General features: G+C 34.6%; 1 protein-coding gene across 1 annotated transcript in view; it reads right to left on the bottom strand.

Annotated features, from left to right (window-relative positions):
* Positions 1–15,462, bottom strand: part of LRP1B (LDL receptor related protein 1B) — a gene marked incomplete at both ends in the record, with an annotated part of 773,038 nt that overhangs the window by 219,976 nt on the left and 537,600 nt on the right. Inside the window, 4 exons of the mRNA XM_082483434.1 lie at positions 1,532–1,626; positions 1,923–2,097; positions 5,569–5,796; positions 6,995–7,126. Coding sequence (XP_082339560.1) covers positions 1,532–1,626; positions 1,923–2,097; positions 5,569–5,796; positions 6,995–7,126 — 630 coding nt within the window. The remainder of the gene's footprint in view (positions 1–1,531; positions 1,627–1,922; positions 2,098–5,568; positions 5,797–6,994; positions 7,127–15,462) is intronic.

Genomic DNA, 15,462 nt, shown 5'->3' with positions numbered 1-15,462 from the left:
TATGGAGAAAGACAGTTTCTCAGTTAGAAATGAAATATTAAATTTAGGTTTTAAGACTGCTACTCTCTGGCTCTTCAGTAGTGTCTTCATGTTCTTAGCAAGGGAATGTCTTATGCTAATGGTCAGAATAAATTAAACCATTCAAAAAGGCATTTTGCATATATTTGAATTTAGAGTTTGACATTGGAACTTTAATACTCATTTTATCTATAGTATATCTGATAATTTTCCCTCAGACATGCAACAGAATCTGTTTTCATTTCCATTCTAACAACAAAACCGAGCCAAGATGTCTACCAATTAAAAAGTTTTTCAGCAATACACAGGTTCAAGCTTTTTTTCCCCCCATTACATACATACACATATATATAGCTACACCCTTTACATACTACATATTCTACTCTTTACATACTTTTCAGACTGCCCAAGAAGGGAAAAACAATTCAATCTCTATGGCCTCCTTATTGCATAATAATGAGACCTATCGCATAATAAGAACCTTCAATCTGGAATATAACCTATTTCAAGTAATTCTTACTTGAATTTTGCACACAGCCTTACTTCCGAATATTGTTGTAATGTTACTAAATGTGTTTATGCTTCACCTTAAAATTAGTGGGTTTACCACTGTTTTTTTCTCCAGGTAAATAGATAACTGCCTCTTCAAGTGGACAGATTAAAAAAAAAAAAAAAAAAATCAAATAAACAACAAAAGAGTTACCAAATAACATCTACAAAATTATTTGAATTTAGGGTTTAAAATGCATGTCATACTACTGTAATGTCATTTTTGCTTCTGCTTGCTTAATGAATTCAGTTATGAAAACCCATATATGCTTTAAAATGTGATCACTCTATTGATGGGCCATTAATAAGGCAACAACAATTAACGTAACCACTTTAACTCTCTAAAAACTGAAATTACCAAAAGAAAAGAGACTTGATCCAAAAAAAAATAAATAGTACATATATAGAAAGGTTTTTTTCCCCCCAAAGTGACATAAATTATCATTAACTATATTAATTCTGAAACCTTCAATGAGGTTAGGTCATTACAAGAAACGTATGCTTCAACTGTTGCTCTTTTCTGTATGTGAAAAGTTATAAACCAAATTATCTTTTGATCATGCAGCTGGGATTCTGGTGAGGAAGATTCTACATTTCTAGTCAAAGTATCTTCTCACATATATCCATAACTTATTAAAACCCTGCTCTTTTTTTTACCCATGATCTAAAGATTGAGAGCTACAGATGCTTTCTCCTTCACCTTCAGTCTACACAACTCCTGTTATCCTAGAAGTTAATAATACTATACTTAACCCACTACAGTAGATTTCAATTAGAACGGGCCAAAAATATCTTAAATTGTAAACCAGAAAAGTACATCAGTATTTTTCACGCCTTTATGCCTGTTCTTATCACTGTTATATAGGATATGAAAAATTTCATGGTGTACTGAAATAGTATTTAAAGATGATGTCCATAATAATGTACTATCAAATAAAAAAGAAACAGGAAAAAAAGTATTTACCAACAGGATCTTTTTGATTCTGAAAGAGTATTTTGCTGTTGCTGCCATCCATGTTTGCCATGTTAATTGTGTTTCCATCTGTCCAGTAGAGCTTACTGTAGAAGGCAATGAACATATTTATAATGTTGCTTTGTGTACAGAGTATTTTTAATACATCAGTCATGAAAACATACATAAGTTTAGAAGGCGGCAAAATATACAACTATCAATTATACGATTTAATCAACCATAAGCTTTGGTAAGGAAGCAGTACTCAGTTAATAAATTCTGAATAAAATCTTTCAAATGTATGCATTTACTTTAAGTTTGAAAGAAAACAGATGAGCAAACTCAAAACCTGAACTAAGAAGACATGTTCTGAGTGTATTTATTAAAACTACAGATATCTTACCCTTTTACCGGGTGAACCGCAAGACACTGGGGTTTATCAATTCCATGAATGATTGAGGTTTTCAAGGAACCATCTAAATGTGCCACATTAATTTGCGTTTCATCAAATTCTGAGCTAATCCAATATAAATTACGTGATATCCAATCCACTGCAAGACCTCGGATACTCTGAATATCTGTAAAAAGCAAAAGCAGTTGTCCTTTTGATTTTCTTTCTAGATTGTTCTCAGTCTTGGTGAAAAAAACCCAACAATTTCTGCTACAGTTTCTTAAAATATTGTGCAATATTCTATTAAGATATGTTTATAAACTAGTTGCCAAGAAATAGTAATCATTACTTTTCTTCTTGAGCCTTATACACTTGCAATAAGAACATGAAAACTGCACTGAATATTCAGGATAACCTCCATAAAGATTTCTTAAAAATTAGTATAAACCTATTGTCCAAAAATGATAACCAGACGCTAAACTTTTGCAGTGTATTTCTCTATGTAAGAAAGCATTTATTACTGTTTGCACTGTTAAAAAGTGTGATATGTTGTGGTTTGGTTTTTTGTTTTTTTTTTTTTTTTGTTTGTTTGTTTGTTTGTTTTGTTATTTTTTTTTTGAGATGATGATGTAGAATGAGTTAGCCCCTACTAAGAAGTTCAATAATCACATTTCATAAACATAAGAATTACTCTTGACATAAGAGAAAGGTTCATACTTCTGTAGTTGTGAGTTACAGTTTACATACAGAACATCAAGTGGCTTTCTAAAACAAAACTATGCGAAAGTTTAAAAGCCTACTTCCTTCTTTAGCACGAGGAAGGCTCAGTACAGAATATCTGAATTAAAACAGATACAGCATAGTTCTATAGCACATATGTAGGTAAGTAGCTACGTCACTGAAGAAGTTTTTTTGGTTTATTTCTGAAGATTTTGAGCTTACTCCCCTGCTTTCCTGGTAATGGCCAAACATCTGTCAGCCAATGGGAAGTAGTAAATGAATTCTTTATTTGGCTTTGCTTGTGCACGCAGCTTTTGCTTTTCCCATTAAACTATCTTTAGCTCAGCCCATGAGTTTTCTCACTTTTACCCTTCTGATTCTCTTCCCCATCCCACTGTGGGGAGTGAGTGAGCAGCTGTGTGGGGCTTAGCTGCCTTTTGGGGTTAACCCACACCACTACTATTACCTGAGGTAGCAAAACATGAGTAAGGTACAATTAATTTAGCAGCTTCGTCACTGTCTTTGTATGCGGTAGCCTTCCTTAGCAAGATACTGATTTTAAAAGCTTTAATATATATTAATATCTGCCTTAAAACTGGGTATAAAACCACTGCTCACGAGCTAGACACCAACATGCCGCTCTGTCTTGGCATAGCTTATGTTGGCCAGCATCTTTGTAGACAAGGAAACAGGCCAAGGGTGATTTAATGATTTCATTATAGTACATAGTTTGTACAGTACCTTTTTGTCAACTTAATGTTGTTACTTCCACTGACAGAATTATTGTCATTGACAAACTAACACGGATGTGGCTGAGGTTTGACTTGCATACACGCAAGGTCAAATGGTGATTGGGCATAGGGCAGTGTGCCAGCTTTAGAGCACGTAACAAAGGACATCAAATACATAGCCTTGACCCATTTTAAACTAATCCCCTGCCTTTTTAGTTTTTTTGGGGTTGGAGGAACTAGAAAACAAGCATTTCATACTCTTAAAAAGATTAAAGTATGACTTTGGCATCTTTGTGACACTGGCATAAGACTTCATCCAAAGAGAATCCCACTAGTATGGGCTTACAAAGCTTCTTATGTTCTTATAAGAAATATGAAAATATAACTGTAAACAAATGAGATCATTTTAACTTATTGAATAGTCCTTATAATATTTTGATGTGCCAGAACATTATAATTTTGCAAATTTTACATATAATAAGTTAAATCTGGCACAAACAAAACCCATAAAACTCCATCACAGGAGGTACCGCAATAAAAAGGATACGAAAGAATGCATGATAAACAGAAACTCTCACACATGGTATGTTTCTTTAAGTTTCATTAAGTCTCTTGACAAGTTTGGGGATTTTTCAGTATTTATTTTTTAATAGTAAACCAACGTTTTTATTCTACTACCATTTTAAAAAATAACAAATCTTTCTCTTTTAGGCACTTCAATTCACAATGTAAAGAAGAGCTCTAAGAGGCACTCTAAACTTTCTTCTCATTACTGGTACCAAAAATTGTTTCCAAATGTTATTAAAGTTGTCGCTGAGACAGCAATGGAAAAATATACACCCCCACAAAATTACTTTAACAATCAACACAGTCAAGTGGGGATATTGCCATATTCATCCAATGATTTCCCAAAATACGCTAATACAGAACAAATTTCTACTAAAGTGAAACCTGTGGCAGAGCTTAAATTAACTTTCTGAATTCCCCGAATAATCAACTAAGGAAGTATTTTCAGGTTTTTTTTAACTTGCTCTCATAATCAGAAAAGGTCTGATCTTTCAAAAGTGAGTTATTTCTTTCCTTCTGTTCCCCTTCAAACATATATTTAACAGTTGAGGAAACAGAGTTTGCAAAATTTGCCTCCAGATAGCTCCTGTCAGACAGTTTTCCTATTTTCAAGCAGGTAGCTATATTACAAAATAGAATAACATCATGTGCTGCCAGGAAAGGAACTGACAGTGGCTGGAAAAAAACAAACAAACAAAAAGCACCACTATCAAGGACAACAAATGGCATCACTTTAATACTGCAGAAAGTGACATAGGGTCGAAGCAATCAGGTATAGACTTTACAGTCCATTAAGTTTCTGTATTCAAAGTACAGAGCAAAAGTGTCAGAACAATGAAGGTGTTAACTACAGAAAAAACGGCCAATCGGGATTTTCCATTTGCGATATTTTGTTTCCTTTTACAGCTGTAACCAACCTACCTATAATGAAAAAGCTCAGTAAAAAGGAAAACCTTAATTGTAGTATTTTAAGGAACTGAAGAAGCAAGGACAGAAAAGATGTATGCAGCATTCAAAGACACATTATCAAAAGACTCCACTTCTTCCTGGCACTCGAGTACTGCAAACAGCCTGATGCCAATCAGTTTGAACATGACAAGCGTCGCAAGAAGACAACACGCAAATGCATAACACCAGTATCACCAAATTCCAAAGCTACCAGATAGTATATTTCACTGATGGTGCTGAACCTGAAAGATCTACATGGACCGGAAAGAAAAAATAACGCTGATGGAGCTAATTTCTTTGCTAGGTCAGCGCAGATAGCCGAAGGACACAGAAAATCCACATGACATTTTTCAGCGCAAAATTATGTCAGGCTGCTGTTATTTTTCTGGTTTTCATCTTCTTTTTCTCTCTACCACCCCCAGGGAGACGTTCTTTCCATTGTTTACTACACATTTCAAACTTGTATAAAAGCAATATTATAATTACATCCCAATTTATTTAAATAAAAATGAATTATGAATCAATAAAATGAACTAGAATCCTAAACAAAATTGTCCTGTCTTGTTTAGATCAATTATCCAGTGCCAGTGAAAGGTATTCCTAACAAGAACTTGCACACTCATACTTTAGCATACTCATAACACACTTTTACCTATAATTAATTATTTTTACTTCAATGTTATGTTATTTACCTCTTGAAATAATGGTTTCTAAGCCAGTCCCATTAATGAAGGCGCGCTTGATGGTCTGTGTTTTCACATCAGTCCAGTATAAGCGTTCCTCAACAGCATCAAAATCTATGACCGTCACATCATCAATGTCAGGAACAGTGAAGGCTGTGATGAAGTTGAAATATGGGTTTTCTATGTCCACCCCTCTTATTTCTGAACGCCTTGCATAAAGAAGAAATTTCTTCCTTTCTGTTAGAAAAAAGGAAAACATCACTCCTCATCTTCCTCACAACATCGCAAACAGAAGTCAAAGTCATTCATTTGAGTTCACTTTACAAATGCGTAAATAAAGCTTATACAAATGATTTAACATCTCCAGAAAATCTGCAGCCTACTGACAACTGAGAAATAATGTATGTTATAGAGCATAAAAATCACAGTAAAAATATATTAATTCTGGACACCGGACAAGATGTTACTGCACCACTAAATCAATATGGTCTTGTGCAAATCTACTGAAAAAAAGTTAAATGATATTTTAAACATTTTACCCCACTTATCCCATTTGTACATCAGAACAGATATTAACATTTGCTATCTCAAGGAAACAGTATCACTGTAACAGGGAAGTTCTGCAAATAACAAAACTCAGGAGGGATACCACAAAGTATGTGTTAAGCACTGAAAGGAAAACAGGCAGAAGAAAAAGAACATGTTGATTGTTTTAATTTAGAAATCCACTAATGAAAAAGGGTTATATATTAAGGGCAAAACACAACTCTATCTACGAAAAGTGTACATTATTGGAGCCAATTTCTGTGAATGAACAATAAAGGTAACTTTTATCCCCACAAGATCCTTGATATGACAAAATATTTCTTCTATTCCCTAAACATTATTAATCAATACTGAAAAGAGTAACGTAGTACAAGGTTTTACAGATAATAGACACAATTATTTGACATTTTGAGGGCTTTTATAGCTTAAAAGTGTTTATCCTAATTTTTTACAAAACTCCTCTGCAAGGCTGCATGTCTAATATTTACTCTTCATTTAATTTTCTTAATCCTTGAAAATGAAACTAAGACAACTTTAGAAGAACAGGTAGAGATTTAAGCTATTATGTACCTTTTTGTTATTCAGTTTACCTGACTCGTCATTTTCTGGTGACACACTTTGCAGTATAAATCTTTCTGGTTTGCAGAGATAGGTTTTACAAACATATCATACACGTAAGCAACAGAAAAAATATCTGTGGTAACAAGTATCAAAGCTCCACACACATCATATATTAGAATAAGTTATCAATTCTCAAAAAGTAGATATCCCTTTAAAGTATATCATTAAAATGCACTGTAGAGATTGTTTTTAAGAATATGTATTTCAGTTTGTCAAGTTCAAAATTCTAAAATCAATACAACTGTCAGGCTTTGGGAGGAAAACTTACCGTAACATGTTTTCTTGTCTAAAGACAGTTTCATTAGATGCGGACAGGCACATGCGGCACTTCTGTTGTGATTGATCAGACACATGTGAGAACACGGACCTCTGCCCTCATTAGCAGCGCACGGATTGGAAGCTAGGAGTGAATAATCATAGAATCATTGATGAAATACACAAAATATAATAATGAAACATAATGAAATACAGGAAATATAAAAACACCTTCTGGAATGAAGGTTTGTCAAAATAGCACAAGCTGCACTGGTGAGAGAGTGGTGAAAACTCTTAACACAAACCTGGCCTCATTGATTCCCTGAGCTTCTACACTAATCACTTCTTCTACGCTACCATTCAACTCTTGTCCAAGCACTTTTTTTTGTTTTCCAGTACAGCCACAAAACTTATCATTGGAATTTCATGAAGCCACTGGATAAAATTTTCCAGTGAGATACTAATTTTGCAGTCTATTTATAGCATTGAAATATATAGAATGGTACACTCCTAACCAGGATACCTGGGATAAAAAAAAAAAAAAAAAGTTAATATGATGAGGACCTGAACAACAAATTTTGTTTTGTGAAGGATCAAAGCTTAGCCTATACGATGAATTTCAGCAAAGTCAATGTTCCCTCTCACTTTGATCTACCTACTAGAATATTAGTTGGAAATCTCACATACAAAAATAATTTGAAAAAAAAGCCATGCCAAAGTATTTTTACTTTTCTCAAAGAAAAACCTCTCCTAAGTGAGATTTTTCCTAGCTTTTTTCAAGTAGCTTCTTATTTCACTAATTGAACAAGATGTGCTAAAATTGCTTTAAAGAGGAGAAAGAAAGCTGACTGGAGAAGACTTCTTAGTCTTACAAAACCTAGAAACTATTCTTATGATCTTCATTCATTATTATACACACAGAGAAAGTAATGTTGATTTTTCCACTTCCTAAAAAAACGTAGAAAATTAACAGTGCTGAAAGGAGAAGTGGGAATGACTGACTCATAAAGACAAACTTATAATTAACAAAATCAATTAGTTTAGAATATATTCTTCCAATGCTGTGCTAGCCTGCAATATAGGTAATTAGATAACTAGAGAAATCTGATGTTTGAATTTCTTCGTGATATAAATTTAGCTCAAACTCAAGGACTAAAATTTGAAGACAAACTCAAGGTTTGCTTCATTGAACCATTTCTTTTTCATCAGTGCATGCTTCCTTAGATTCATGCATCAGCTCCTGAATCCTTCAACTGCTTGTCTGATCAGTAGTACAGGAAGAATGAAAATTTCAAAACCTTGGATAAACGGGTTAATGGAAATCTACCTAGCATCTTGCATCGTTCTATCAAAAAAACACAGGCCTTTACAGAAATCTGTAAAGTCACCCCATTTGCCCCTTTGAAACACTGGCAGCACCGGAGGCCACCCAGCACTCTCCCAGCCTTTGCAGTTTCTCCCGCTGCTCTAAGGTTTATTAGAAAGAAGCATCCCACATCCTCTCTGTCACCTCTTCTAAGCATCTGATTAAGAAATCAGCTGGGACAATGAACTTAAAAATATTTATTCTTGGTTAATGACTTAATATCTCCAACTGCTAATGGACTGTAAATACCTTATTAACCTCATGTGATGATATATTTGATTCTGCCTTTCCCAAAAAATACAACAGAGAAATGTTTCTTTAACATCATCATTTTCCTTATATCTGTAGTAACAATGTAAAAAAATCTGGGGTGTTCTCTTTTATAAGTTCACAACTTTGTGTGGAAGATAAGAAACGTGAAGCTGAGGAAAAGAGACGGAAGTTAAGAAGGTTCCAAGAGCCCTTTAGAATAAGAATCAATTAATGGGCTGTTAATTCTAACAAATATAAGTCATCTATCTCTATGAACTTGACATCAAAAATGAAACATAGTTTAGGGTTTTGACAATATTGTGAAGGACAGTATAGAATTGTTATTGTAAGGGATCTCAGGAGATCACCCAGTGGTTCTACCTCCTGCATTTTTTGGCATTCTTAACACTGCTGCTGCGAGATTTAAAATTTAGTCATAGGTTTTGTAAAAAAAAGTATTTCCTTTAATTTATTTGCCAATACAAAGCAGTAATTTCAGCGGAACCTCAACCTCTTTATATGCATACCACTGTCAGTGGTAAGGATCTGCTTGGGGCCTAAGAATGATAATCCCCATCTTGTCTTTCTATGCAAGTAGTACCTTATGTTCTTCTCTACCTAAGTTGCCATTTAAGTATGGGAATTCAAATAGAAGGACATAGAGAGGAAAAAGTAAAAGGCATGCTGGTTAATCATCATGTTAAAGTAAGAGTTGTGGTTAAAATGTTCTACGAGCCACAACAAAGAGGAGACAGTACAATTTGTGTACTATCTGTCCACATCACAATTCCCTTCATATATCGCAGGATACAAAATTGGTGGAAAAAGAAGTGCCATAAAGCAGATGTATTCGTTTCCACATGCATGCACAATTGGAGGAGTAAACCCCCATAATCTAAAAATTACTTATACCAGCACATACATATATATTCCTGTCTTATTCATATTGCTTTCACTGAGTAACAGCTAAGCCCATTCTTTATGTTGTTCTAATAAAAACTAATTCTCCTGAAGGCAAATAGGTATGCTATTGCTCTGACTCTCGAAAATTTGGCTCTTTTATTTCCTTGTGCTAGTTCTAACCCTTCCTTCTATTTCTATTGTGAGTCACCACGTAACCATTCTTTATTCACCTTCTCCATGCCATTTGTGATTTCACAGACTGCCATCATACAGAAACCTGTCTATAACCTGTATTTCAAGAAACATCAGCTTACCTGTCCTCATACAAAAACCTTTCCCATACTCTTGATAAGCCTGTCAAGCTTTCTCGGTATCTTTTATAAGATCTGCACACAGTATTCAAGATATGGGAGCAATATGGATTTACACAGCCATCGCAGTTCACCGTCTGTGGTTCTCTATTCCTTTCCTAATCATTTCCAGCAATTTATTTTCGTTTTGATCATGGCAACCCACAGAACTGGCATTTTCACCAACTGGCCAGCCTTTTGCATTATTTAATTGATTTCCACTGCTGATTGCTTGTCAATCTATTTCTCTTATGTTACTGTGCACAGATATACGTATGTCACTCTTTTTCATCATATTTCTTCCTGACTGCGCTCTAAAACATTATTTGAATAAAACGTTTATTTTTCTTGACCAGTAACCCATAGAAACCCCTCAGACATTCTATCACCAGTTGACAAATGAACAGTTACAATGACAACACCTTGGCATCAGGTTTCAGCTTGGCAAAATTTTAATTTTATACTTTAATGGTGTGCTACATGATTAAATTCCACCTACGCCTTCAAACATATGCATTTACACTTAAGTCAAAAGGATACTTTTAAATTGCTGACAATCTCTTCCCATTGATATTCAAAACCAGTTATAGATGTAATCCCCTGCTTGCTGTCAATACTTTCTGAGTATTGCTTTTTGTAGGGACAAAGATCCTTGGTCAAGCTAAAATTTTTATACTACCTGATTATGTCTGATTATTTTGTTTGGAATTATGTTTGGAATTTGCAAGTCAGGACTGATCAGATAATGCATTAGTTCTAAAATACATATTTATTTTCTGTATTCACTATTTCTACTTCAGTTTTTAATCATTCACTTGAAGAATTAGTCAGTGTACCATCTAACAAAAATTTACATATTCACCATGAAACAAAATTAACAAGAATATTATTAGCTCAAAGTTAGCACAAATCTTCGTGATACTTTATTGTATACTGTATGATAGCTTTATGGTAATTCTGAAGCTCTTGTTAATGATTCTCTGCCCCTCCCTTCCCCCGTGTACAGCCTGAGATGAAAAGGTACTGAAAAAAACTAGAGAAAAATGTAATTAATTATGTAAGTCCAAAACTAAGAAGGGGCTAGCTGGAATGCCTGGCCTTAAAAAGTATGCTGACAAATTAGGCAGATGTAAAAGAATAAAAAGTGTTTTAATGTTATGGTATTACCACATGGGAAGGACAAAGGCAATAGTACTTTTAGGAGTAGGTGCTATGCTTTATAGAAAATTAAAAAAAAAAATAAATCATAAATTTACCATTGAAGTAACAAAAAAGAGTCGACAAAGGATTAAATTAAATCCAAGTGTGAAATTCTGTGCAAGAGTTACAAGATAGACAGAGAAAGACATATTTGAAAAAAATCAATACGTATATATTGATATACAAGGAAAAAACAATCTCAAGTTAACATACACGTGAATAAGCACTGAAATAGCACCCATACCTCCCAGATCCTTTTCTGAAGCCATAGATAATATTTATAGTTATGAAATGGCCGTCCAATACCCCTCTTATTACAAGAGCTAGGGCATGCTGAACAGAATTATCAAGTATTAGGAACAAAACAAGCAAGACAATGTCCTCTCTCACACAGAGCACAGTTACACACCAGAGCTATCAGCCCAAAAAGCTGTAGACACCAAGAGTTTGTCTAAGATCAAAAGTCAACTAGTAAAGCTCATGCAAGAAAAATCAGTCAAAGGCTTTAAAGCCTTTGCAGCACAAAGATATCATTTTAGGTTCCGCAGTGAGAGCTACAGGAAGCTGCCAGGCTGTACGGGAGGAGCACCGCTCTTATCTTCCCTCAGGTCCACACTTTCCTGACGGCACTGATCAGCCATTGTCAAAGACATGATGCTGAGTTAAGACAAACGTAGGAAAGAGTGCTTTTATAATTCCTAAAACAAAAATGGAACTTTCACAAGGCACAAAGGAATCCAATTTAAAGTTCAGAAAGTTTGTATATATTTTGCGTGATTTATAATACATATACCAATCTTGCTGCTGGTTTTGAAGTAAAAAGAATGTGCGCAAGAAGGTTGTGATAAAATCTCAAACTAATAAAATTGTTTAAATTCCCCCAAAATAAAATAGTCAAAACTTTGCTCATGTGCATCTTAAGCTACGTTTCTGTAAAAAGTGATTTATTTTAAACAGCTGGCAATCCAGCCTCAATAGAATATTGTAACAAAACAGTGCTAGTTAAATGTTTTTTACGTTTTAATTACAAAAGACCCCAGTGGTACCAATATACTTTATATTCAGCAGTTATTATACTGCTTGGCCTGATTTTTAGTCTATAAACATACAGTCTGTAAAAAAAAAATAAAAATAACGCCATGGCCATGTTCGGTTGTTTGTTTGGGTTTTTTTATTCAAAATAATACCCTTGAGAAATGCAGAAAACTGGGGAATGTGTGAGGAATTCACAGCTTTCTAACTGTTTTCAAGCTGTGATCCTTCCAATGCACTATATTTACTCCTCTCATCACTACCCTCAGTAGTACCCCTCATGGTAGAAGTGCAACTTCTTGTGCCTAAAATAGAAGACCTGTTCTTTGCAGCAAGTGGGTTTTTTAAATATAATGGTAGTTGAGAAAAACACTCCTCCCAGAAAACCTGTGTTTGCTATGCTAATGGCATTCCTGGCACACAGCTTTGATGCTGTGAAGACGAGCAGGTCTCAAACTCATATTCCTGAGATGTGACATTATTCTGCCTTAGATCATGAAGCCTTCCACAGTACCCTGTGGTATACTGACAGATGAACCCATCATCCATACAAATATCTCAGTATAACTTCACTACCTTCAATTAGCATCTGCCCTAGATTAACTGAAATAATGTTGCTTTAGGGTGCAGGAATTTATTTAGCTCTGCTCTACTTTAATTCGACCAAAGTAAGTTGCGTGAAATATTTTAAAAGCTAATAACCTTTCACCTACATAGGTGACCCAGATGTATAATTATAGAGCTGAAACTACAAAATGTTTGTCCTTCAGAGGTACATTTATACTGACATTTTGCAATGTAAATCTACTGTTAATTTTATTTTTGGGATTCTAAACTGCATGCTATCTTGTTTCATTTATTGCAAAATTGCTACAAGTTTAAAAGAAAAATTAAGAAGTAATCACATAGTATCCCCATTTTTCTCTAGCTCCAGTAAAGCTAGGTGCTGGAGATTCTTAGAAAGAAACTGCTTCCTTTGAAAGAGAATAATTTAGAGCAAACCCAGAAGGTCAATCATAAATCGGAATATGGTGTTTTCTACATCATAAAATAAAGGCTGCAATTACATACCTTGATGTTTGAACTTCTAGATTCTGGCAAATAACTGCTGAAAACTCTTCTACAGCTTATACCTTGCCTTGAGGCCAAGGTATCAGTGACTACGGAATACTGACTGATGTCTCCCTAGGCTACAGTCTCTAGACTCTAAAGACGTTGCCTGGCCCCAGTCCAAACAGAAAATAGTTGTTTTCTTCTGACAGCAAGAAATGGCTAATGGGAACTCTACTCCTACTGTAAAAACATCAAATATAGAACACAGTTCCTCAAATCCCTAAGTTCAGGAAGTGATTAATTATAAAAAAATAGCAAACCCCATTACATTAAAGGTGTGTGCAGAGACGCATATTTACTCCACCCATATTTTAAGATCCTGGGCACACATACTCTTTTGTCCAGAAGTCCGAGAGCTTTGTTAGAACAGTAACCTGGCCTAAAAAGTAAACTCTCGTTAAGAGGCTTATTCCAAAAAGTAATAAAGCCCAAGGAACCTAACCACTGAAAAACAGTAACATCCTTCTTTAATGTAAGTTCATTATTGGTTTAAAATAAAACCACCAGAAAAATGTAACCTGGCCGCATATGTCACATATGGCAAGGCACATTAGGAGTTGCTCATTGCGAGTCCTTACCACAGTCGTCATCGTGCTTAGACTCACAAAATAACAGTGAGTTGTATTCATTGCTCTCCTTTCTTCAATGCATGCTATTAGAAAGCATTCTTCAAATCTTTTGACTACTAGTGTGCAGGTAGACTTTTACTTGCTGGTATTCATTTATATTAGAGCTATATCCATAGTCTTCTATGTATAACTAATGCAGAACTGGGTTCTAAGACATTTACAAAGCCATACAAAATTGTCAGAATTCAATGTTTTCAAAGAAAGATTGCTACTAACATAAAAGTCTGAATAGCTTACTGAGCGCTACAAACCCTAGGTGAGAAGAAAAACAAAATATCATTTCTCAATATTAAAAAAAAAACAACAAGTATACGTGATAGGAATTTTAAAGTAGTTTCTATTATTATCAACTTTTTGGCAAAAGAGTTGAAATTTATCTGGAGACCATGGAACATTCTACAACTAATTGGTGGTCATCCTCCATTCATATTTTTTACTTTCCTATATTTATATACAAATTAAGTCACTGCCCTTTGCTATATCTCACAATAAAACACATATTCGATTCTTTTTCAGGCACTGGTGTTTTCCAGGGCATGTCCCAAGAGCTTCTATAGCCAGATGTGTCCTACAATAACAGAATTTAATTTACTAATAGATAATGCACCTGGTGGTATTTCAAGAATGTCAGAAAGTAACGTTGAACTCAAACCTATAAAAATAAAGGGAAAAACGTACATATACACAGCATATGTGAAGTACATATATGTACATAGGAATATGTTTAAGTAGATATTCATATACCGACTACGTATTATTATAGCTGTGACACCTATAAAGTATGCATTATTCACACCTAGATAATCTGTATCTTTAAGCCTATTTACCTACAGAAAGTCAAAGACAGGTGATGGAGAATTAGAGACCATGAAGTTCCTAGGGAAGAATGAACAGCTTATGGGAGATAGGAGACAGTAAGACCACTGCGCAAGAATAGTTGCTGGAGTAAACTTAAGCATATGTATAAACAACAATAGGGTAACTCACCTCATTCGTTAATCATAACTTCTGTTCTGGATGATCTGTTTTGTTATTTACAAATAACCCATGAGTTACTGGTATAAAAACATAAAAGAGTCTACAGAGACTTAATTCTTCCCTCCGATAGCTGACACAATCGATTCTTCCCCCCGATGGCTGCTACATTTGTATAGGAAAGCTATGTTGAAGAGTTGGACTACCTTGAGAAAGCTGGGATTTCAGCTCTGGTTGAGGAGTTCTGAGCTCTGGTCTCTTTTTGATCAATACTCTAATTCTTTCCAATCTCTTTCCAAGAATGGGTTTTGAAATTGTCAGCAACATCATAACAATGTCTTCCTGTCCATATGTGGTCTTGGAACTTTAAATTTATTTTAAACATCAACATAGCTACAGTTGTATCAAAAAATGTCCCTTTATTTAGTTCTTCACTTTACATGGGGATCCACAGAGAGAACTGATCTTCAAGTATCCTTCCAACAAAATAACTGAAGAAGTTTAACCAGGATCATAGTAAATGACTACGTAACAACACTTTCCAACTGTTTCCATTCACATTTATGATTCCCAAGTCAGGGATACATGGACTTTGAAACGGACAACTTTTGAAAAGTCAGAGAAGGAAGAACTATAAAGCCCAATTAAAATTCTCTTTTTT

The sequence above is a fragment of the Vanellus vanellus genome (assembly GCF_965231255.1).
Source record: "Vanellus vanellus genome assembly, chromosome: 5".
NCBI lineage: Eukaryota > Metazoa > Chordata > Aves > Charadriiformes > Charadriidae > Vanellus > Vanellus vanellus.
This window is presented reverse-complemented; position numbering and strand designations above follow the sequence as displayed.